General features: G+C 38.2%; 5 protein-coding genes and 1 long non-coding RNA gene across 13 annotated transcripts; 3 read left to right on the top strand and 3 right to left on the bottom strand.

Annotated features, from left to right (window-relative positions):
* Positions 1 to 38: 38 nt before the first annotated feature.
* LOC111810668 (uncharacterized) lies at positions 39 to 2750 on the bottom strand. Of its 4 annotated transcripts, XR_002817425.2 has the most exons (4): positions 2581 to 2750; positions 2442 to 2491; positions 2011 to 2154; positions 158 to 294 (listed from the first exon to the last, which is right to left on the bottom strand). It is a non-coding gene; the product is annotated as an uncharacterized LOC111810668 (long non-coding RNA). The 4 variants fall into 4 exon arrangements; XR_002817427.2 differs by having other exon boundaries at positions 39 to 170; positions 2011 to 2491; XR_002817428.2 differs by having other exon boundaries at positions 2011 to 2491.
* Positions 2751 to 3961: 1211 nt separating this feature from the next.
* LOC111810406 (zinc-finger homeodomain protein 6-like) lies at positions 3962 to 4678 on the top strand. Its single transcript, XM_087117735.1, has 2 exons — positions 3962 to 4277; positions 4384 to 4678. The coding sequence occupies exons 1-2, from the start codon at positions 3971 to 3973 to the stop codon at positions 4554 to 4556; spliced, it is 480 nt and encodes a 159-aa protein (XP_086973861.1). The 5' UTR covers positions 3962 to 3970; the 3' UTR covers positions 4557 to 4678.
* A 743-nt stretch (positions 4679 to 5421) lies between these two features.
* On the bottom strand, positions 5422 to 6349 carry LOC111810685 (uncharacterized). Its single transcript, XM_023697431.2, has 2 exons — positions 5784 to 6349; positions 5422 to 5656 (listed from the first exon to the last, which is right to left on the bottom strand). Exons 1-2 carry the CDS (start codon positions 6269 to 6271, stop codon positions 5476 to 5478), a joined length of 669 nt encoding a protein of 222 aa, XP_023553199.2. The 5' UTR covers positions 6272 to 6349; the 3' UTR covers positions 5422 to 5475.
* A 3291-nt stretch (positions 6350 to 9640) lies between these two features.
* LOC111810061 (ARM repeat superfamily protein) lies at positions 9641 to 14489 on the top strand. 5 transcript variants are annotated; one of them, XM_087117724.1, is made up of 7 exons: positions 9641 to 9820; positions 10128 to 10181; positions 10766 to 10840; positions 10987 to 11172; positions 11379 to 11486; positions 12138 to 13261; positions 13453 to 14489. In XM_087117724.1, exons 3-7 carry the CDS (start codon positions 10784 to 10786, stop codon positions 14207 to 14209), a joined length of 2232 nt encoding a protein of 743 aa, XP_086973850.1. In that variant the 5' UTR covers positions 9641 to 9820; positions 10128 to 10181; positions 10766 to 10783; the 3' UTR covers positions 14210 to 14489. The 5 variants fall into 5 exon arrangements, with proteins under 5 accessions (XP_086973850.1, XP_023552372.2, XP_023552374.2 ...); XM_023696604.2 differs by having other exon boundaries at positions 10128 to 10521; XM_023696606.2 differs by lacking the exon at positions 10128 to 10181.
* Positions 14490 to 15991: 1502 nt separating this feature from the next.
* On the top strand, positions 15992 to 18095 carry LOC111809716 (uncharacterized). The gene is made up of 6 exons (XM_087117297.1): positions 15992 to 16135; positions 16476 to 16524; positions 16643 to 16661; positions 17329 to 17406; positions 17508 to 17612; positions 17700 to 18095. The coding sequence occupies exons 2-6, from the start codon at positions 16520 to 16522 to the stop codon at positions 17814 to 17816; spliced, it is 324 nt and encodes a 107-aa protein (XP_086973423.1). The 5' UTR covers positions 15992 to 16135; positions 16476 to 16519; the 3' UTR covers positions 17817 to 18095.
* Positions 18096 to 18970: 875 nt separating this feature from the next.
* On the bottom strand, positions 18971 to 22104 carry LOC111810271 (tubby-like F-box protein 5). The gene is made up of 5 exons (XM_023696929.2): positions 21680 to 22104; positions 20745 to 21128; positions 20571 to 20658; positions 20011 to 20140; positions 18971 to 19930 (listed from the first exon to the last, which is right to left on the bottom strand). The coding sequence occupies exons 2-5, from the start codon at positions 21102 to 21104 to the stop codon at positions 19267 to 19269; spliced, it is 1242 nt and encodes a 413-aa protein (XP_023552697.2). The 5' UTR covers positions 21105 to 21128; positions 21680 to 22104; the 3' UTR covers positions 18971 to 19266.
* Positions 22105 to 23775: the final 1671 nt, after the last annotated feature.

The raw sequence follows: 23775 nt of genomic DNA, 5'->3' as shown, positions 1-23775 counted from the left end.
CTAACTAAGGATTCATTTGAAATTGAATCCTAAGTTACGTTTTGAATCATGCTAAATGTAGGGACCTCGGCGACAATGCAACGTTTCAAAGCATACCGAAGTCGGGTCACTTGGTTCACTTGGAACGACCTTGCGTCTACAATAGGTGTCTCAAGCAATTCCTTGCTACCCTGCAGTCAAATGCCCAAGACAAATGACATGCCAAATTGCTTCCTTTCTATTCTTTTTTGATTCAACGTGTGGAGTTGGATGGTCGAAGCCTCCGACCTCTTTGTCGAGGGTAAATGCTTAAACCTGTAATGTTCAAACTGGTACAATGGTACTCATTTCTATTATTAATCAAAGTATCAAGCAATAGCTTTTTTTTTTTTTTTTTTTTTTTTTGTTGCATAATCAATTATGTTTTTCCAAAAGAAAGACGTATCCACGGTTGACCACATTACTCAACTACTTCTTGGAAGACACCAAGCTACGTCTAGGCGTTTTAGGATAAAAATCCAAGCTTTGTAAGTGAATAAATAGTGGAGAAATAAGTGGCTGCTAGTTTCTTCGCTCCTTTTTGCACATCAGACAAATATTTGTTGATAAATCCAAGTTGGGATGTAACAGCTCAAGGCTACTGCTAGCAGATATTGTCCTCTTTGGATAGGGCTTTCCCTCAAAGTTTTTAAAACGCGTCTACTAGGGAGAGGTTTCTACACCCTTATAAAGAATGTTTTGTTCTCCTCTCGATCCACATTGGTTGGAGAGGGAAACAAAACAGGGATCGAGAGGAGAACAAAATATTCTTTATAAGGGTTTGGAAACCTCTCCCTAGCAAACACATCTTAAAAACTATGAAGGAAAGCCCAAAGAGGAAAATATATACTAGTGGTGAACTTGAGCTGTCACGTGAAATTTGTCCATTGAACCCTGTCCATGGTGTTGAGACTACAATGAGCCAACTAACAAACAAAAAAAATGTACTTTCTTGGGGCTGTGTTCCTTCCAAATCCATTTAGTTTGGGAAGAATCTAGCTATGAAGGGCCCTTGTGATCATATTTGCTTCTAATAATGCTTTTCCATAGCAGTATTTTTCTTTCCAACGTTGCCGATGCTGAGACATCCCAAGAACAAAGGAGCAATGACTTTTGCCAAATTCACTAGGTAGCTACCCCCTTCATTATTTGCTCCTTCTCATAGAAAATTTCTAATGGTTTTGTCTCGGTTTTTGCTGGCCTAGCTCGCAACACGAAACATGGAGAGGTAATAAATAGGGGTGCTTGTGAGTACTGCATTTACTAAGCTAAATCTTTCCCCACATCAATTGGAGAGGAGAATGAATGCCAGCGAAGACGTTGGGCCCCGAAAAAGGGTGGATTATGAGGTCCCACATCGATTAGAGAGGAGAACAAGTGTCAGCGAGGACACTGGCCCCAAAGGGGGTGGATTGTGAGATCTTACATCAATTAGGGAGGAGAATGAAGTATTCTTTATAAGGGTGTAGAAACCTCTCCCTACCAGACGCGCTTTAAAAACTTTGAGGGGAAGCCCAAAAAAGAAAGCCTAAAGAGGAAAATATCTACTAGTGGTAGGCTTAGGATCGTTACCTTTCTAGCTTAATATGTTCATATTTGCAAAACAAGACAGTATCATCTGTAGAAATTTTGACCCTCTCCACCTATTTCAAAGCCTTCGATAATGCATTTTTCTTTACAAACCTCCACAATGCTGCAGAAAACATTAGTTATACAAGCGAACAAGAAAGGGGAGAGGGGTTCTTCTTGGCTAACGAGTCTAAACTCCCCCATTTTAGTTGCACTTGACTTCTCAGGGATAAAAGAGATATAAGTTTCATTAGTCTTCTAGTTTCCCCCATTTTAGCTTTTCCATAAACGAAAAACCAGCCCACTCAATTGGATGGTGCTCTTTCCACATCTCTCTATAATTGTATTGAACTCAAGATGATCTAAGCAATTATATTGGAATAATAAGCAATAATCCGACTTGCTCATAATCAAAATTTGTACCTGTGCCAATCATCTGAATGCATCAATGAATCACTTGTTCTGCCTCTTCCGGACTGGCTCGAGCAGTATGACCCGCCTGCAAAAGCAATCAAAGAGTTCTACCAAATGGTTTCGCCGCATCTCCCATCTTGTAACATTCATCCACTACAACAAATACACACAATAACATATAATGGAAGAATCTTCAGTAATGTCGCAAATCATTGAATCTGATTAATCATCAAGTAACTATGCATCCTCTGAGAAAACATGCGATTCGTAATGGATTCATTCATCCGTCGAACCTCCCAAAGCTTCAGGCAATGCAACAATCAACCTAACCTAGCTTATAATTCTTGAAAACAAATACAACAAAATCGAAAATCCAAGAACTCAACTCTTCAAAAATAAACTTAAGATCGCGAGTGTAATCTAGTACGAAACATACACACCTGATATAGATGCTATCAACCGTCGCTTTGAACTCAACATTTACATATTCCTGCAGAAGAAAAAAAAAAAAAAAAAAAAAGCTCAAATCTACTGATCAACGATCCAGTCAAAATAAATGTGAATTATAGCTTCCAGCACCTGAGTTGCTTCCCAAATGGCGTAGCCGTGATACCAATAACCATGGTAACTCGAGCAGGATGATAATCGGCGAGAATCGTTGGCTATCGCATCCAAATGTCACGTATTGATGTCCTGTAGCCGAGGCGGGATAGCTCGCTCCTCCGGAACTCGATTCTTCGACTTGTCGGCACGGCACGGCACGGATTTCCATTTTTAATATATAATATTTATTAAAAAAATATATTAAAAAAATTAATAACATTTCTAAACCTAAAATATAATTTAACCCTATTATAAATTCTCAATATTTAAATTTCAATATTCCACATTAATATTCTACTAATAAATAAATAAATATTTATACAAATATTAAAGTGAGTGCACCACAATCGCAAGCCTATTGCGATCAAAGTGCGATTATGATAAGTGGTATCAGAGCTATGCAAACATGCCCCCGAAGAAACAATTGGGCAAGTCCCAGGCTGATCGATTATCTAAAATCGAAAGACAGTTATTCTACATGAGTGAAATTCCCGATAGAATGAGGCTTTTGGAATCTCGCATGAATGAGATGTCTGCTAAAGCCAATAGGTTCAACGAGATGGCATGCCACCTTGAAACAATGTCTATCCTTGAATTAATGATAGGGTCAAGGCCCAGAAGACAAGGCCACAAGAGCTAGTATCTTCGAACGAAGGGATTGTTCGACGGGCTCTGTTGCTCGAACGGCTTAGATAATGCTCAACTGGCTAGGTGGCTTTTTAATGTATATATATAACTGCTCGAATGGCTTGTCACAATCGCACTTTTGATGGTAGCAGACTTGCGATTGTGCGACACTCACTTTCCAACGACAAGTGAGCTAAGCCAATTTGTTCTTGCATCGCCTACGGCCAAGCGACGTATGCTCGAGCCTCTAGCCTTGATTTAAGAGAAGGTTTTAGAGAACGGGGGTAGAGCGAGATTTTTGAAAGAGACTTTATATAAGCAAGCAAGAGAGTAACAACAACTTCTCACAGTATCTAACCTTAGGTAGAGACAACAACTAGTCATATCCTGTATAGTACATTTCTCAGGTATTTCATGTTTGTCAGGTCTAGACATGATTTTTCCGAAAGTAATACTCCCTAGAAATACAAAAGCAAAACACTAGAACATGGTAAAACATAAAGTGTGTGGCTTGTCATGGGCAATAAGTCTTGGACGAGCATGACTCTGACTATATATATATATATATATATATATATATATATATATATATATATTATGGTAAGTATTAGGGATATGAAAACTAGAGCTAGAAAGATCTTACAAGATATTATATTTAAATTAGTAGATCTCATTAGTTTAATAAAAAAGGGTAAACCAAAACCAAACCCTCCTTAGACCAAATCAGAACCGTTTCAAAATGGAATTAAGAGACCATCAAACCGCTCATTATTCCCTTAGACCCAGGAGAGATCACCCTCCTCCGAACCCAGATCCGGCGGCGCCACCACCTGCGCCGTCGTCTCCGGTTCGCTACCGTGAATGTTTGAGGAACTACGCCGTGAAGAGCGGCGGGCACGTGCTCGATGGGTGCGGAGAGTTCATGCCCAGTGGGGAAGATGGTACTGCTGATGGGTTCAAGTGCGCCGCCTGCGAATGTCACCGGAGTTTCCACCGGAGAGTAGTGGAGGTGGTGGATAACGGCCGGATTAAGGTCGTGAGTTACGGTATGTTTAATTATTATTATTATTATTATTATTATTATTATTATTATTATATATTGAGATCTAATAATGAAAAGGAAAATTATGTTTTATTTAACTATAATACAAGGTAAGAGGGCAGAGCGGCGGAGTTTCGCTGGTCCGGTGATGATGGCGTTCGGCGGTTCGGCGGAAGGCCCGGCGGAGTCGTCAAGCGACGGCGGAGAAGCGTCGGGGAAGGCAAAGAAGCGGGTGAGGACGCAGTTCATCGTAGAAGAGAAGGGTAAGATGATGAGGCACTAGTTCATCAATTTTGCAACGAAATTGGCGTAAAAAGACCGATTTTTCAAGTTTCTTTCCACTTATCTGATCTTGCTCGTCATTTCTTCCCATTTTTTGGGAAAAAGATTGGATTTTTATCCTTTGCATTTAGTCAATGTTGATTCTATTCATAATTGATTCTCGAATGTATTCATGGTCATTTTGATTCATAAATCTCATTTATTTGATTTATAATCTCATCGTTCATTTATTTGATTTATAATGTTTTGGTTCATAAATATCATTTTTTTAAATTTATTTGGTTTATGTATTGAGAGTACCTTGAATCAATGTGAGTACCAGAGCGATGGTAAAAGTCCAACAACTAATTTAGGGAATGATCACGAAGAATACTCTCTCCATTAGTATGAGGCCTTGAGAAAGTTCAAAGCAAAAGCATGAGAGTCATGCCCTAAACTTAGTCATGCCAATTAAGAGAAGGCGTACTTTATTCAAAGGGAGGGGTTGGATGATGAAAGTCCCACATCGACTAATTTTGGGTACAGATAGGGGTTGGATGATGAAAGTCCCACATCGACTAATTTTGGGTACGCCCTTTATTTTAAACACTAATCATCATCGAGAGAAGTAGCAAACACTAATCATCATCCACTAATCATCATCGAGAGAAGTAGCAAACACTAATTATCATAATTTCTATTTGTGGGTAGTAAAGAATTTTCCAAAAATTTCTCTCAAACGAATAAATTTGTGTCTCAACATAAGTAATAATCCATTTTGTATCACTTAAAATCAAGGATCAATCAATAACACACATACCCACAAATCAAAATCAAAATCATAAAGGGAATATTTTATTCAACACAGTCTAAAAAAAAAGGGGAAAAAAATCAAAATCTCGATTTATTTAAAATAAAGGGCAAAAATCCACGTGTTATGCTCAGAGCTCGGTGGTCTTCTCCTTCTCCGCCGGATTATGCTCGTGCTCGTGTTTGGGCGTCTCGCCGGCCCCTTCCGACGCCGCCTTCGCCGCTTCTCCGCCTTTGGCTGTGGCTTCGTCTGCTTTCTCCGCCTTGGCGGGGGCTGTCTCCTTCACTTCTTCATCTTTAAACCCGAATCCCCTGACCAAACAAACATAACGCCGCCATTGTTAACAAAACAAAAAACCTCTGTTAACGCCGCCATTTTTTTTTTTTTTTTTTTTTTTTTTTTTTTGTGTTCGGAGATTTTAATAATACGTAAGATTACTTGGAAAGCTTGTTGTATGCCCAATTGGACCAAGACCCAGCCTTGTCCTTAGCATCGTTATAAGCTTCGGAAGCCCCTTTCTTCACGGCTTCGGCTTTCTCACCAAGCTTCGCTTCTTCAGCCGCTTCAGCTACGTTTTCCTTCGCACTTGAATAAGCTTCTGAAGCCCCTTCCTTTACGGCTTCGGCTTTTTCACCAAGCTTCGCTTTCTCAGCCGCTTCAGCCACGCTTTCCTTCGTATTTGAATAAGCTTCTGAAGCCCCTTCCTTTACGGCTTCGGCTTTCTCACCAAGCTTCGCTTTTTCAGCAGCTTCGGCTACGTTTTCCTTTGCGCTGGAAGCAGCTTCGGCTACATTGTCCTTTGCATTGGAAGCAGCTTCGGCTACATTGTCCTTTGTTTCTTCAGCCCATCCCCTGCTTTTCTCCGCCACCAACAGAACCACCACCACCCACAAAACCGCCGTCAACGACTTCATTCTCCTTGCCATTGTTCTTAAATACGCGTAACTCCGATTCCGATTCCGGCCACTGAAATAAACTTAATCGAATGCAATTGCTTTGTACTTTGACGAGGTGGGATTGGGCTTATAAGTAGGCGGTGGGCGAGACGGTTGGGAGTTTTCCGTACAATGAAGCTGTTGGGGGATTGGTTACGTGGCGGTTATCAACCTCGTAGTCTACCGGTTACGTGCGGTCTTTGGGGGCGTACGTGGATACTAGGATGACACGTGTTGGTCAAAGATGGGCCCACCTTTCTCGTGATTTAATATTTATATTTTTTAGTTTTTATTCCACAAAATCTGGTTAGCCATTAAAATACCATTATTTTTTTCTTTAGCTAAAATTTATTTATTTTTAAATATATATATATTTTTTTGAAGTTATATGTGACTCGGACTGGAACGAGCCCTATGGTCGTCCATTGACACTAAAGCCGAACCCAATGTGTCCAAGTCGTGAGTCGGCCAAGGAAGCTCGAGATCTTCGTCCCTCCACCCTTAGTCATTGTAACGTTAGACGTTCTAATCATGTAAAATATTGTTCAAATTATCATAAGATATTATAATTTATGTCATAATAAATAAGAATCAAGCTTCATTTATCTTCGTAATTGCATTAGAATTTTTTTTAGAAGAAAATGTCAAAATTAAATATATTATTTGATTTTAATATTTTAAAATTTTCAATTTTAACCCAATACCCATTATATATATATATTTTTAGGAAAATTGTACTTGATAGGTAAATATGAGCCTTACTCGATAGCCTAAACCTGAATCTAGTAAATATTGTTCATTTGGTCTGTTCTTACGATTCAAAACGCGTATGTTAGAAAGAGGTTTCCACGTCTTTATAAAGAATGTTTCGTTCTCATCTCCAACCGATGTGGGATCTCACAATTCGCTCCCTTTGGCGTTAGCGTCCTCGTTGGCACATAGCCGGGTGTCGGGCTCTGATACCATTTGTAACATTCCTAAGCCCATTGTTAGTGGATATTGTCCATTTTGACCCATTATATATCGTCGTCAGCCTCGCGATTTTAAAACACGTATGTTAGGGAGAGGTTTCCACACTCAACCGCATAAGGAATGTTTTGTTTTGTTTCCCTCTCCGACGGATGTGGAATCTTACATAGACCAAAAGATAAGAGATTTGAATCTCTCCACTACATAATATTAAACTAAAAAATACGTGACACGACATTTAAATCACAAATTTAATATTTGAAATCATTAAGGAATTTGGGTAATATTATGGCACTCGAAAGCATAAAAGCACATTACAACACACAAGTCACAAAAGGAGCAATCAATTGGCACATGATGTGTAGGGAAATAGGTCTGTGCCAGACTCTACGTGGCCGACATGATAGACGAGTATCTAATATCTTCTATTTAACCATGTTTTAAATGACTTTTTAAGTGTTCGTACGCTTTAAAAAGTCAATCCAAATATACCTTTAATCTCTTCTACCGACATCAGCAACATTCGGCCACTGCTCGGGATTGTTCTTATCGTATAAGGTCAATGCCCGCTCGTACGCCTTGTGTTTGCTTTGCCTGCCCAACAGGAGGAGGCTGAAGAAGTGACAGGGGGAGATGCGTTAAGACGACATTGAAGGCAGCAATGGTGGGCGTGGAGATTGAATGATGGAGGGAAAATAAAGGGGGAAGTTGGTTGAGACATTAATACAAACAGGTGGTGGGCATTACCAACGTGGGGTTCCGCCAGTTGGGTCTGTTTAAATGTAATTTCAAAATCACCACAATTTTAAACCCATCTTGGAAACGGTCTTGATTTAAGACTTGTCTGTTGGATGATGAAAGTCCCATATCCGCTAATTTAGAGAATGATCATTGTTTATTATCAAAGAATACTCTCTCCATTGAAACGAGGCCTTTTAGGAAAGTTCTCTTTTATGTCTTCCAATTTCTCGAACGATTTTTAAATCCTCTTAGGACTCGATCTAAGACTACCTGCCATGAAGAGTTTGAGAGACTGAGATTAGTTCAAACGCTCGAGACTAAGGGGGTGTAGCTGCTATTTCATCGGGAGTGAACGAGGCTGTAACGTCCCAGATCTACCGCTAGTAGATATTGTCCTCTTTGGGCTTTCCCTTTCAGACTTCCCCTCAAGGCTTTAAAACGTGTCTACTAGAAGAAGCCCGAACGATGTGCCAGCTTTCTTGCTATTCTTCGAAGGGGGGTAGACACGACTCTTTGGGTTTTCCCTTTCGAGCTTTTCCTCAAGGCTTTAAAACGTGTCTACTAAGAGAAGCCCGAACGATGTGCCAGCTTTCTTGCTGTTCTCCGAAGGGGGGTAGACACGAGCCATTGTGTCAGTAAGGACGTTAGGGCCTGAAGGGGGATGGATTTGGGGGCGGACCCACATTGATTGGAGGAAGGAAAGAGTGACAGGGAGGACGCTGGGCCTCGAATGGGGGGTGGATTATGATGTTCATTGGTTGGGAAGGAGAACAAAACACCATTTACAAGGGAACATTCCCGTAGCAGACACATTTTAAAGCCTTGAGGGGAAGCCCAAAGAGGATAATATCGACTAGTGGTAGATCTGGGACGTTACAGAGGCTAGAGCTATTTTACACTGATAACAACATTTCGACTCGAACATTCAACTTTCCATTTTGTTGTTCAATAAATTCATAATTTATTATGTACACAAAAATAAAAATTTAAAAGATTTATCATAAGCTTTTATTAAGCTCACGGACTTATTCGATACAATAATAATTTGTAAAAAAAGTTGATGTAGAAATGAGTGTTAGTCTACATGCATCAAATTTGACCTAGCCTAGCTAATTATAAACTATACTTTTTAAATTCAAAATAAAATAAATTTTCATACGACTTTTATAGTAATGTGACAATAAATATCATGCATAAACTATACTATAATTTTCTATTTATATCTATATTGACATTAATATATAGTATCTATCCAACTTTATTAAATAAACTTAAATTTATTGGGAATAAGTGGGTAATTTTGATTTATTAAAATATATAGAATTTTACTTTTACTGTGGTTGATTTTTTTTTTTTACAGTGACATCGTTGAATAATCGATATTTTAACGTCTTACCAACCCATTTGTGTGGAGGCGGTGGAATTTTTTTTTAATATTGCAATTTTAAAAATAAAATTGGGATGAATAGATAGTGGGATATAATTTTATTTATATATTTATTTTCATATATTATTTTAAAACATTTATTTTGAATCAATAAGGTATACTTTTAATTGAATAATGAAAGTAATTTAATTAATTATTTATTTAGAATTTGACTTGAAGCGTTCAATGGAGTCTCGCTCTAGCCGTCTCAGAATTTTTGTAGGGTCACGAGAAATAATTTACGCTGTAATGGCGCACCACACCGTTGTATGTGGTGTCGATTGGGAGCCGTTGATTTTGATGAACTTGACTATGATCTAGCGATTATGTTCTCTGCGAAGTTAATCGATGACGATTGATGGATGACCTAGCAAGAAATGGAAACTGAGTTGAAGATTTCGTTTGTAAGAATTTTCTAATTTTTCAACCACAATTTTTTTTTTTTTTTTTGTTTGTTTGAACAATGAATGAATTCGATATTTGTTCTGTAATTAACTGCAACGATTTGACCACTATCCTGTCTTTTTTACTTCTCTCTGTGTCCGATTGTCCTTTTTCATGGTTGTTTCCTGATATTTAATGGATGTTGTTCAAGGAAATGGGTTGCTGTTCATCTTTAATTATGAGAGTTGCCTTTTAGTTTAGTTTTCCATGTATTTATCTTACTTTATTAGCATTGATGACTCTTTTTTGCTTTTGCTCGAGCGGAAGGTCCACACTGTGAAGCTGCCCGAGTGGCGCGTTTACGTCTGTTTGCTGAAGAGGGTTTGTTTTTTAATACTCTGCTTTAAAGGGGTTGAAGAAGAAGAGGAGTTGTTGGTTCTATTGGTTTGCTTGTGTGCAATTTTTATGAATCTTCTGTGAAATTTGGGGTTATGGAGGCTGTTCGACTTTGGGGTTTTTTCTTCTTTTTCTCTTGAAGCTAGAAGCGTAGAACGAAGGCAAACAGCTTGGAATCTGTTTGATTTTGAGCGATTTTGAAGGAATTCTTGGGTTTCGAGGACTGATTTTGCTTGTTTTTGAAAGATATTTGGTTTCATAAGTGCTTCTGGTGGTTTTCTGAATAGGGATTCTTCCGTTTTGGTTCTAACACTTGTATTTTTGAGTAAGTTTCTCTCTATCTCTCTCACAAGCTGTTTATGTTATGGTTCATAATTTGAAACTCAACCTTGACCAAAATAAGCTCCTGAAATTGGGTAGTTTTTGGTGTTCCCGGTTGAATTTGTCTAAGTTCTTCCTTCTATGGCTCTGGTAGAACAATATGCATTGATTGATAGATTTCTATGTTTGAAGCGGAATCTTTAATGGGTTGGTAATAGATTACTAACTAATGTTTTAAATTTTCTTAGAGTTCAACTCTCTTGTGAATGGGAACTGATGGTACTGAAAATGTTGAGGCAGCTTCAAATGTCCATTCCTTTAAGGTATCATTGAAATCTATAATTTCCTTTCCTTTTGGAGGATACTTGGGCATGGAAGTGTAATGAATCAGACAAACTTGGAACTTGGATTATTTTCTTAAGATTATAGCATCAAATTGTCTCTCAGTCTAATCTATTGGTCAATTTAGGTTCATTGTAGAATGTGTACCGAGTTAATGAAATTGGTTGACCGGGTGTCGGAGATATTACCGGAAATTGAAGCAGCTCGGCCTGGAAGCCCGGAAGGTCGAGAGGCGCTGTGCAATTTAAACAATGGAAAGATGAAAGCAGAGCTGCTTCTTCAGTATTGTCGAGAGTCTAGTAAGCTTTATCTGGTAAGCATATCTTCTGAATCATAGATTTTATATGGCCTACGTTTTGAGTTTCTTAAGGATTAGATGGTTGCTATTAAATCAATTACAAAGTTCTGAATTTACTTTTGGTACATAAACTTTTAAAATAATGCTTGTTGAAGATTGAGTTCATTTTTCTATCACTGACCATGGCGACTTATCGGTAATGATGCCTGTATTTCTTTCAGGCATTAACTGGAGATCGAATCATCTCTAGATGTCATAGAGTGAGGACTTTGTTGGAGCATAGTTTGCGTAAAATCAAGTACATGGTTCCCGTGACATTGGCTCGAAAGGTTTGTTGTATTCACTTTCGTCATTTCTTTTCTTTCTTATACTCTATTTTGTGAAGATTTAGAGCCTAATAGTGTACTGTTATCATTCACAGAATTATTTTCTCTCGGTTCATGAATGTGCTCGCCGACTAATGTCATAAGCCATATTTATATGTAGTTATTTCATTGCAGCATACCAAAAGTAATGGAATTGCTTAGCTAATTATATGTAGTTAAACTGAGACTTTTTGTGAGATCCCACGTCGATTGGAGAGAGGAACGAGTGTCAGCAAGGACGCTGGGCCCCAAAGGGGGTGGATGATGAGATCCCACCTCGGTTGGAGAGAGAAACAAAAAATTCTTCATGCGTTTTAAAAACCTTGAGTGGAAGCCAAAAGGGAAAGTTCAAGGAAGACAATATCTACTAATGGTGGGCCTGGGCTGTTACAGTTTTCCTTGCCTCTAGGTGTGTGTCCTTGTTGTCTCGATGTTAGGCAATTGTTTTGTGGCTTAGTGTTCAAGTGGTATTTCAAGAGGGGAGGTTCCAAGTAACCTCGAATAGTTTGGGAGTTATATTGTTGTTCCTTCTATATTTTATATTGCAATATATCTGGGTTCTATTTTCTATCCCTCTACATGGTAGTACAATGACAGTGAAATTGTTGTTTGCAGATCTCTCAAATGGCTGATGATCTTAGGGTTGCAAAATTTATCCTCGACTCATCCGACGAAGAGGCTTGGAAGGCTTTGCGACAATTGCTGAAGCTAGGTGCTTCGCCTCCAGATGTATTGGAAAAGTCTGAAATCGCAACTCTTAAAATTGCTGCTTTGAGGCTTAATATTTCTTCACCCAAGGAAATGTTATACGAGAAGCGGTCCATCAGAAAACTATTAGATGATGTTGGTCACGGCGATCCCCCGAAAAAGAAGATTTTGACATACCTTCTATATATTTTGAAGAAGCACGGGGAGTTGATACTGCAAGAAATCAGGGAAAACCAAGCTGATAGTTCTAACAGTAATGGTCATGGGGAAATTGAAGTTAATGTGAAACATGGAAATAATTCTTCCCATGCTGATATGATACTCAATAGGGCCATTCCCCCTGAGGAATTTAAGTGCCCCATATCAATGAGATTGATGTATGATCCTGTTGTGATCGCGTCTGGAGTGACATATGAGAAGGTGTGGATTGAGAAGTGGTTTGAGGAGGGTCATAATACGTGCCCGCATACCAAAATGAAACTAACTGATTTTTCGATGATTCCTAATGTTGATCTAAAGAATGTAATTGATAAATGGTGCATAAAGTTTGGAGTCACAATCCCGGATCCTACTGTGGAACCAGAATGCCCCGAGGTTTGGGAGAATTCCATTGCTAGCTTTGGAAGTTCGATGAATGATATTCGTCTACCCATCGATTTTAGCAATATATCGCTTGGAGGTCTCGATAATAGTTACTATCCAGATTCATTGAGGCTCAATGGTGGCAATGAATTGGCTATCAAGTCTGGGCAGAGTAAAGATCATGATCTGCAAAGGTTTCAATCCGATTCATATGCTGAGGAAGCAGACTTGGAGTTTCCATCTACCATAAATGAGCTTTCGTGGGAATCGAAATGCAAGATTATTAAAGATATGAAAGTTGTCATTAACAAAAAAGGCGTCGGTCCCGCCTTATCTGAAACCGTCATGGATCACCTTGCCTTATTTTTAAAGGATGCGTGTGATCAGCAGGATTCCGAGGCTCAGAAAAATGGAGCTGAGCTATTTCTTTCACTTGTGAGAAGAAGCAGGTAATTTTTGCAATATTCCAGCATCTTAGTAATCACATTTTATAATGCCTAGTGTCACGGTTTTACTTGGGTCGCTGCTTTGCTTGTCTTGACGTGAGAGTCACAACCTACTCTCTTTACTTTCTGCTTTGATTCCCTTTGATTCTCACATCTCGTACAGACTAGTGTTTGATCGTTTGACCGTACTGCAGGTCTAATAGGCTGATTGTACCTGAGAAGGTTCTGACAACATTAGCTAGTTTACTGAATTCAGTTGTGACTTATGAAGTTCTTGCCATTTTAGAAGCATTATCTGGTCACCGTAAATGCGGGTCTAATTTTGTCACATCTGGTGTCCTTGCTTCAATAGCTAAGTATCTCGACTCAGAGGTCGGAGACTTGCAAGAATTTGCCATTAAAACCTTTTACAATCTATCCTCAAACAGCGACATCTGCTCCGACATCGTTTCACTGGGGTGCATCCCAAAACTAGTTCCCTTGCTAAATTATGAGAATCTCTCAGGCAAATGTATATTCATTCTGAAAAATTTGTGCCACACAGAAGACGCAAGGATCTCTATTGTTGAAACTAATGGCTGCATTAGCTCTATTGCTCAATGTCTCTGGCTAGGCAGTCTCGAAGACCAGGAGCATGCCGTTACTATCCTCCTTTCGCTATGCTCGCAGCGGTTCGAGTATTGTGAGTTAGTAATGGAGGAAGGTGTTATCCCCCCTCTTTCCAGTATCACTATGAAGGGTAGTGAAAAAGGAAAAGCGGGTGCCACCGAATTACTCCGACTTCTAAGAGACTTTCAGGATAATGAGCAGCAAGAACCTTGTGTTTCTGAACCTCCATACTCGTACGAACCCCCTTGCAACTCCGAGCAAGGGAAGCCGAGCAAGAAGTCTGGATTTCTTGGAATGAACATATCAATCTTCTCGAAGCGCGGTCTTCTAAAGAAGAAGTAAGTTTCATCTCTCCCTGAGCTTGTGTTTATGACCTTGGCAAAGCTGTGTAAAACTGCATATTTAAGTGTAAGAAGTAGTGTCTATAATGAATTCAGGTATGTACATTTGTTTACCTGTAGGGAAGAGTTCAGATATTTAGTAGCTTTTAGCTTATTATTCATTTGGCAGTGTATTGAAAAACCTACTGATGAAACCCCTTGGCTTTGAACTCTTAGTGTGTTGTATTGTAAATAAGTTTCAGAAGGCTAAGAGGCCTTTTGTTGGTCTCTTTTGGCTTGTATATTAGCCTCTCTGTGTAGATTATATCTTCATTTTAGTCGGATTGAAGTGCGGGTAAAGTTTATTAGATCTTGTTTGATAATCACGTGAGATCTCACGTCGGTTGGAGAGGGAAACGAATCATTTTTTTTATAAGGGTGGGCTTTGACGGTTACAAATGATATAGAGCTAGTCACTGGTCGGTGTGCCTGTGAGAACACTGGCCTCCCAAGGGAGGTGGATCGTGAGATTCCACATTGGTTGGAGAAGGGAACTAAACATTTCTTATAATGATGTGGAAACTTCTCCTTAGTTCACACGTTTTAAAACGGTGAGGCTGATGATGATATGTAACAGGCCTAAGCGGATATCTATGTTAGACGAACACGACTCTCCACAATAGTATGATATTGTCCACTTTGAGCATAAGCTCTCATGGCTTTGGGCTTCCCCAAAAGGTCTCATACCAATGGAGTTAGTATTTTTCACTTATAAACCCATGATCATTTCCTAAATTAGTCGATGTGGGACTTCTATCATCCAACACCTCCCCTCGAACAAAGTGCGCCTGAGCCTCGACTCCTTTTGAGTCTTAGTCATTTTTTACTGCCTTCGAGGAGGCTTGACTCTTTTTTCTTTTGGAGTTCTTTGTTCCCCTTAATCGAGGCTCGACTCCTTTTGAGTCTTAGTCATTTTTCTTAGGCTCTGATGCCATGTTAGACGCGAAGGCTTGACTCTTTTTTCTTTTGGAGTTCTTTGTTCCTCGATTTTCTTTTGGAGTTCTTTGTTCCCCTTAATCGAGGCTCAACTCCTTTTGAGTCTTAGTCATTTTTCTTAGGCTCTGATGCCATGTTAGACGAACACGACTCTCCACAATAGTATGATATTGTCCACTTTGAGCATAAGCTCTCATGGCTTTGCTTTGGGCTTCCCCAAGAGGCCTCGTACCAATGGAGTTAGTATTCCTCACTTATAAACCCATGATCATTCCCTAAATTAGTCGATGTGGGACTTTCATCATCCAACAATCTAATCACGATACGTAACAGGCCTAAGCGGATATCTAATCACGATATGTAACAGGCCTAAGCGGATATCTAATCACGATACGTAACAGGCCTAAGCGGATATCTAATCACGATACGTAACAGGCGGATATCTTAGCGGTTACAAATCATTTAACTTTTAAAACAAAAATAAAAAAGTTAAATAGTTATTAATAGGGCGAGTAATTGAGGTAATTTATTCAAAATTTTTTATTTTTAATAAAAATAAAAAGTTAGTTTATAAAACATTTATTTATTTATTTTTAAACATTTAATTAAGATTTATTAATCAATTTTAATATATATTAAAAATTAAGTGATTAAAAATTATTTATAAGAATCGAATAAATAATAATATAATTAAGATTTACTAATTAATTTTAATATATATTAAAAATTAAGTTGGGAAAATTGAAGTTTTATAATTCAAAACGCAAAAACCCCCTGCGTTTAGGGTTTTTTCATTTTTTTTTGTTTGTTTAAAGTAAAAATGAATACTATTTCGACATCGGCGCACACATTTCTTCTGCCCATCTTCTCCTTCGATCTTCTTCGTTGTTCTTCGCCACTTCGCCGCCTACCTCGCCCTCGCCTTCTCCGTCGGTCTCCTTCTCCGCTTCCGGTAAGCTCTCTTTCTCTCTCTCTCTCGGCCTCTTCTCTTAGTTTCGTTATTTCCTCCTTTCTGATGATTTTTTCGTGCAGTTTCTCCATTATTGTGTTCTTGAGATATTGTATCGAACTGAAATATTATGCACTGAACTCACTCGGGACCTTGATTGAAGATTTAACATTCTCGTTATGTGTTTTCTTGATTAATTTAGCCGACACTGTAGTTTCTTTGGAGCATGATGTTTTTTAGGGCAATTTTAGGCACATCTTGTTTTATGTGATTATGCTGGTGCGGTTGTGATTACTGTTATGCTTTTTATGTGCTTATGGTCATATCTTTAATGTATTTTCAGCCTTACGCCAAGGACATTGCAGAAGATCTACCTCTAGTTACAAAATGAGGTATTTATGTTTTTCGGTTTTTGTATATTTTTTTTATGCGCATTTCTTAATCTTCTATTTTTAAATTCATACATACTAATGGCTTTCATGTCCACCCCTCTTTCGTCTTCAATTGCAGCCGACCAATGGAGGAAGATGTAAGTTTCTTTAGTCATTTATGCTTTCAGTTTCAGTACTTTCATCCAATACATGTTGCCAAATTGGTTCAGTCTATGTCTTATGCACAAGTGTGAATGAATCTCTTACTCTTGCATCACTATAAAATCTATTTGTTTCTTTTAAATATGAAATTTCTGCTATCTTCTTGGTGCTATGGTTGGCAAGAAGCAATATGATTTTCTAAGGCTAGTTTTATACCTGCTGAAGTTAAACTTTGGTTCAATTCTGTTTTCTCTTTCCACTTTGTTTTTATGGTTGATTATTGTGATTTTTTTCCCTATCTATTTGATGATTGTTCACCAATTTCTTACTCTTTTGCATTCTGTTATCCAAAAGGTTACATTTCTAATAAAAAAATGATAACTATGACAATTCCATAAAGCTTATTTATTTTAATTTTTTTCAGTAACTATGTAGGTTCTGTGTCCTTTTTATCATATCTAGTGTTAGCTCAACGTTTTCTTTTACTAGGAACTTTTTTTTAAAAAATCTTTCCAGCCCCCCTTCCCCAGTGTGTTCCTTTGGGGTTTTATTGCAAAATCTTTGGACTTCTTCAATCGTATTCTATTTATCTTTTTAGTTCCAACTTTACTGAAGTGTTTCTACAAACACCCTTATAGTGTACTTACTTTGAATCCTCTGCAGACTAGCAAAAATGAGGAAGAGGAGTTCAACACTGGTCCACTTTCAGTTCTCATGATGAGTGTTAAAAATAACACTCAGGTATGCTTTGTTTGTGCATGTTTAACAGTTGCGCCTTGTAATTCACAGGCAGAACTTTTCAGTTAAAAACTATCTTTATATGTGTTGGACCTTTTCGGCAGGTTCTTATTAATTGTCGCAACAATAAGAAGCTCTTGGGACGTGTACGGGCCTTCGACCGGCATTGTAATATGGTTCTGGAAAATGTTAGAGAGATGTGGACTGAGGTTTGTTTTACTGATGTTTACTTACTCTTTTTCTTGCTTTGTATAGACTCAAGAGTCACCTATCTTATGTATTATTACTATGACCAGGTACCGAAAACTGGGAAGGGCAAGAAAAAGGCTCAACCTGTTAACAAGGATAGATTCATCAGTAAGATGTTCCTGAGAGGAGACTCTGTCATCATTGTTCTTAGGAATCCCAAGTAAGAATAGTTGGCCATCGCGTAATACGTTCAGTTTGACTTCTTGAGTTGACTCCATATGCCTGCCAATCTTATTGTCTTCCTCCCTGTGATAAACATCAAACCTTTCATTTGATAGCCTGATCTTCTTCCAAGTTTTGAGCTATCTATATCAGTTTGTACTTCATTTTAATCTCTCTTTTCCTGCGAACCATTTGCCAAATACTGTAACTCTAGAAATTGTATCTGTTTAGGTATCAGAGATTACTTAGTAGAAATGCTATATCTGTTTTTAACGTGTGTATTTTATGGAGTTTTGTCTTTGCAACTTGGGACATCGTTTGTTTTGATCACAAGTGATATTATCATTCAGAATTATGAGTTGTTTTGGGCTTTAGATATTTCGTTCTCTTAGGTTCTTTCCATATTTTGCTATTGGTTTATGAAGTGCTTGTGGAAGTCTTGATACATATTAACAAGAAAGACTTGAAGCTTCGGGGTCTTAATGATATTTTTATCTCATACTTAACATTTACATTTTTAGATGATTTAAATTGATTTAGTATGAAAGTTTCGGATACAATTATTAGTTTAATTTTTATTGATTCTAACTCAAAATTTAATAAATTGATATTTATCCAAAATAAAATATCTATTATTCATTTATTCTTTATTGCTGATTGGTTAAACGGTCAGAATTTTCAAAATATAATTCAACCTTTGATTTGTGCAAGACATTTTTAATATCTATGGTTGCATTTTTTTTTTCCAAAAAAAAATGTTATGTATTAAGAAACTCAAAATGACTCCGACTTAAGAAAGATCAGACGTTTGACTTTTATGGGGCATTAGACGTTTGAATTCTACGCAAGAAAGATCAGAAGTTTAAATTTTAAGACCTAAGAAAGATCAGAAGTTTAAATTTTAAGACGTAAGAAATCAGAAGTTTGAATTTTACGAAGAGAAAGATCAAAAGTTTGAATTTTATGTAAGAAAGATCAAAAGTTTGAATTTTATGTAAGAAAGATCAGAAGTTTGAATTTTACGTAAGAAAGATCAGAAGTTTGAATTTTACTACTCGAACCAAGTTGAACTTGAAGTCCAACATGAAGTAGAAGTCAAACCCTCAGTTAGAATCCGGATTGATGGGGCAGAACAGAAGAGTACAGAAAGAGACAGTCAACCAAACAATAATGTTGTTAAACCATTTCCGATCAGAGTGTCTCATCATAAAGAAATCTACATGCATAGATAATACAACGGACTGTGATTTATAATAATGTATGCGCATTAGATAGAGCCAAGAGGATGCAACAGGATACAAGTCAAACCTCAGATTAACAACTCAGTGACAATAAGCATAGTCATCTTCTCAGCTGCCAATAATGCACTGCTTGTGTAGTTCTTCTTCCCAACGAGCTCAACCATTTCCTTACCTTCTTCTGATGACGATGACCGCTATTCACGACAGGATGTCACTCGCAGGCTGGCTTCGTGTCGAAGCTGCTCAAGCAGATTGCAAAGGCTTGGAATGCAGAGAGCGGATAGTGGTAATCCATGGTGAAGATGTCTTTTCCAATTTTTCCGAACTGGAGAATTACCTTCTCTTGCTCTTCCACTGAAACATTGTGAGATTCTTCAACAGCTGCAACGAGTTGGAAGTTCTTAACCGATGCCACAGTCACACGTCCTCTGAAATTTAGGCACCAGCACTGCAGCTGCTCATGCCATCTTGGTGCCTTGTTTTTAAGCACCAAGGATTCATCTGATCCCTGAACTGCCGGTTCTGATAGGGTCTTTGAGCAGTCCTTGCCTGAATCCTTTCTCATAGAATCGGACTCGATAGAAAGGTGGTCATCGACAGAGTGTGTGAACGAAGTAGGTGTTGGTGCAGTGCCTCCCTCCTGAATTGAAGAAACTGGAATCGTTTGCATGACGCACTGCATCCTCCGAGGACCTCTAGTGCGAAGAACATTAAGTTCATAAGAAACGGTACCTGCACCGTAGTTACATGCAGGTACCCTAGGAGAGACTTGCTTAGAGTGAAATCTACGGCTTGATCGACTATTTTGCTGAGCTGCAGAGTCACAAGGAGGCTGGCTATCATAAATCGAGAACTTCGTACCCAGGAAATTAGACCTGACAAATGTTTGTGAAGTGAATTATCATGAGAAGAATGCAAAGACAAGAATTAAAGTCTATTTGCATTAAAACTCTACCTTAATTTACCAACATAGGTACTACTTGCTCGAGAAAAATCCTCAGCTACTAAAGATATAATAAAGTCAGTACCGGCTGCTCTTCTGACCCTCTTGGCTGCTAACAACAATTTATGTTTTTCGTCCTCCGCTGTCAATTCAATGCTTGTCATGAGTCAAAGCAAGCATTCACATTCCATAACTTTCCAAAAGTTTATTTCCACCAAGGCATGAGTAAGTGGTCTATCACGTATGACTTTTGTTCTAGGAACTAATGAATCTATAATAAGAAGGGACATGGTTCAAAAATATCGTCCAAAAGATTTCGAACTAATTAGTCATTATCATCCATCAAGAACTGTATATCTTAGAACAGGAATTGCCAAGGGAAATAAAGAAAGATTTATAGAATTGTCAACAGTGAAAAATGGATTTCTAGAAGCAAGATGATTGCAAATACCCTGCCATCTTTTATATATAACCTTGGATATCTAAAACTGCTGGACACGCCGTGCGGTTTTTCCTTCAAATTCACAAACGACACGATACTAAACTGTGAAGAAACTAAAAACACGACTTACAAGGAGCCAAACCGAAGTACAGGAGGTAGGTCGAAGTTGCTCTATCCCTTCTGATAAAGCACTGAAATGGAGACTCCCGAGGGCCAGGCTTTAGTTGTGAAACGAAAATCAGAGAGAATCAGAACATGAAAGGATTTAGCTAAGAATAAGGGAAAAGGGATAAAAACCCAATACCTGCTTTAATGAGATTGGAAATGTGAGCCTTCCACATTGCTCAGGAGTTCTGATAATCTCCTTTGTAATGGCCCTCCAAGACCTACAAACTGAAGCACAAAAAACGACTACAGCTCGAGAAGGCCATGAGGTTTCACTCTCTTCCACTCTCCGGATGATGTCTAAAAGTAATTCAGGGGGTAGATTTGCCCATCGACCTTGCTGAATTAACTCCAATGGAGAATGTTCTTCTTGATCAGGTGCAATGTGGGACATTGTTCGGTTGCGCCAATGCCTACTCCCTTCTTCTCCTCGTTTCGAAATGCTCCCAATTCCATCTTTAATCTCTCGCAGCTCTCTAACAAAACTTTTAAACGACATCTTTCTCCAGCATAAGCAAGCACCCTTTATGTCAAAATCAAACCAGTCACCGACCACCCTAACTAAAACAAACATATAAATGGAGAAAGTTGAATGACAAAGCAAACCAAAGTGGAAAAATCTTAAATGTGAATTTTCATGACCCAATGTTGCAGCTATCTGCTAAACTAGTGCAGCCATTCATACCGCTTACTTGACGAACTGAACTTGCAACATCGATGCTTACTCCAATTGGAAGAGTATTATGATTCCAAAGATATGATACGGCTATTTCATCATTAATTTGGTAATAGAATATGATAAAAACAAAGGCAGATTCAACCTCGAAGGAAAAATTACTAAGCTATATCGCCTTCTAATGAACATTTTCCTCCAATTTCCAGTCAATATCGGGACATCTTCGTAAATGTCGACTAAGAATTGGAGGCTAGGTCACAAATTATCAGCAGGGATCCGGGCATCTTTCAAACCCGAAAAATTACTGATTCAGTGATCTCACATATAGATTATCGACTTCATAAGAAAACCCTCACAGATACGAAAATGCCGCTAAAAATTTGGAAGAAGAAACCAACCTGTTCAAAGATCAGGTAGATCGACAACACAAAACAGCTCAAACTCGGAACTCCTCGTCCACAATGCCCCCTCAAAAAGGATCCAGGAGCTCGTTGGGAAAGCAAAAACTTTCGGATCAGAAGAAGAGCATGGATGGAGTCGAAAAACACGAGCAGGCATGAAACTTTCGAATAAGAACCAGCAATTCGGCTACATCAAAACCCCAGATCCCGTGCTCGTCGTTGTTGCAAAAGCCTCAAGCATCGCCATCGGGAAGTGGAAAAAAGGAGCGGAGAAGAGGATGAAGAAGAGGGTGAGGCTCGCACAACGAAGCAAAGGAGTGCTTAGTCACCACCAGAGGGCGAGAGCTTCAATCAGAAGACATGCCACACACCCTTCTCGAGCTTTGAACGGATCCAACCAATTTCTTCTTCAATTCTTTTTTTTTTTTTTTTTTTCTTTTTTCCTTTTTCATGTTTAATATTAAATTCAATCGGCTAAATTATATAAAAATATATGTAATCGTTCTAATTTAAAAAATATTATCAAACCTTCAATAATTCTCTCCAACTTAAATATATATATGGAGTTAATTTGAGAGGAAAATAGTTTATATTTATTTATAAAAATATATCTAAATTTTTAATAATTTCATTATAAAAATGATTATATCAGGTCTAGTTAGAATCAAAGAGGAATTTTTTATTCCATTTGATGAAGTAAGGAGAATTCTAATGATGAAGGTGTCGAAGAAAATGAGAATGAAGCAAGTGATCTTAACAAGATTGAGGGACTTGGAATGGAGGTTGGAGTGGTGTCAAGGGGTCTCGTTAGAGTCGTTGGCATAAACTTGTAGTAGTTGTTTCTAGTGTTTCAGTCACCTTTCAATGGCTCCCTGGATTGGAGAGGAGCGAAGCCGCTTTACCAAGTGAAAGAAAGGAGATGACCACCTGCGAGAGGAGAAGAAATTTTTTTACGGAATGTCCTACTCCTACCCGAGCTTTCCGATCAACCAATCCCCTAGTTTCAAGGGCATCTCTATCTTAGGTAGGGCCAGAGATCACTAATCAGTCGAATGAGCCTATCCCTCTAGTCTATCATTATTGGGTCCATCCGATGAATAAAAAGATGAGAAACTTGATCGTTCATATATATATATATATGTTGGCTCTGATACCAGTTGTTAGGATCACACAACAACACACACATTCGATCTAGATGAACATAGAGAACAAGATAGAGAAAATGCAAGGAAACTCTGGCTAAAGAATTTATATTGATGACTCCAAATATGTACTTTCTATATTCTCCTCTCACTCTAAAGAACGTGCTTTTAGCCAGAGTTCTCCTTGCATTTTCTCGATCCTGTTCTTTGTGTTCATCTAGATCGAATGTGTGCGTTGTTGTGCGATCCTAACCACTAAATATATATGAGAGAAAGAAGATCAAGATGATATACAAAAATTGAAAGGGGAAGGGGTTTTGTTCAAAAAAGTTTATAACGAAAAAAGAAAAAAAACTCGAGTGTTTGCTCTTTGGTAACCAAAGAAACCACCCGAAAAGAACTAGATTCTCAAAAAGCTTCTATCATAAATTTATCGATCATAAATCACTCGAGACTAATTTGACATCAGAACAACCAAACAAACCAGTAACAAAAAGCACGTTCGACACCGAACACATAAGGATCGAAATCCATCTACAAAACATGATTTAAGAAACAATAGCTTTTAAAAAGGTTGATGGTTTTTTGAAGAGGGTAAAAATTGTAGGTGGGCTGAATGAATGGGTGAAAAGCAAAGGTCCAGTGGTTACCAAGAAGCTTAGGAAAATAAGTGAGCTCCTCTATAAGCAATGTAGCCATGAATTCAGGGGAAAAGGGAAAAAAGAAGCTTTAAAGTAAATGCTCCTCTTCTCCAACTAATTTCCTCTTTTCAATCCTTAACTTTCAGTCCAAACATTTAACACTGGGCCCTACACCTTCCAATCCCCATGATTAATCAACCTTTTACTATATAGCCTGTTTATGCATAACTAAGGTAGGGTCACTAATATTCTAACACTTCTATTTGGTTTGGAAATCTCAGCCTCTAAGCTAGTCAAAGGCAAGGCAAGG

This window comes from Cucurbita pepo, chromosome 14 (assembly GCF_057944985.1).
Source record: "Cucurbita pepo subsp. pepo isolate OVF chromosome 14, ASM5794498v1, whole genome shotgun sequence".
Lineage (NCBI taxonomy): Eukaryota > Viridiplantae > Streptophyta > Magnoliopsida > Cucurbitales > Cucurbitaceae > Cucurbita > Cucurbita pepo.
Note: the sequence above shows the minus strand (reverse complement) of the source record. Positions and strands in the feature narration are given on the sequence as shown.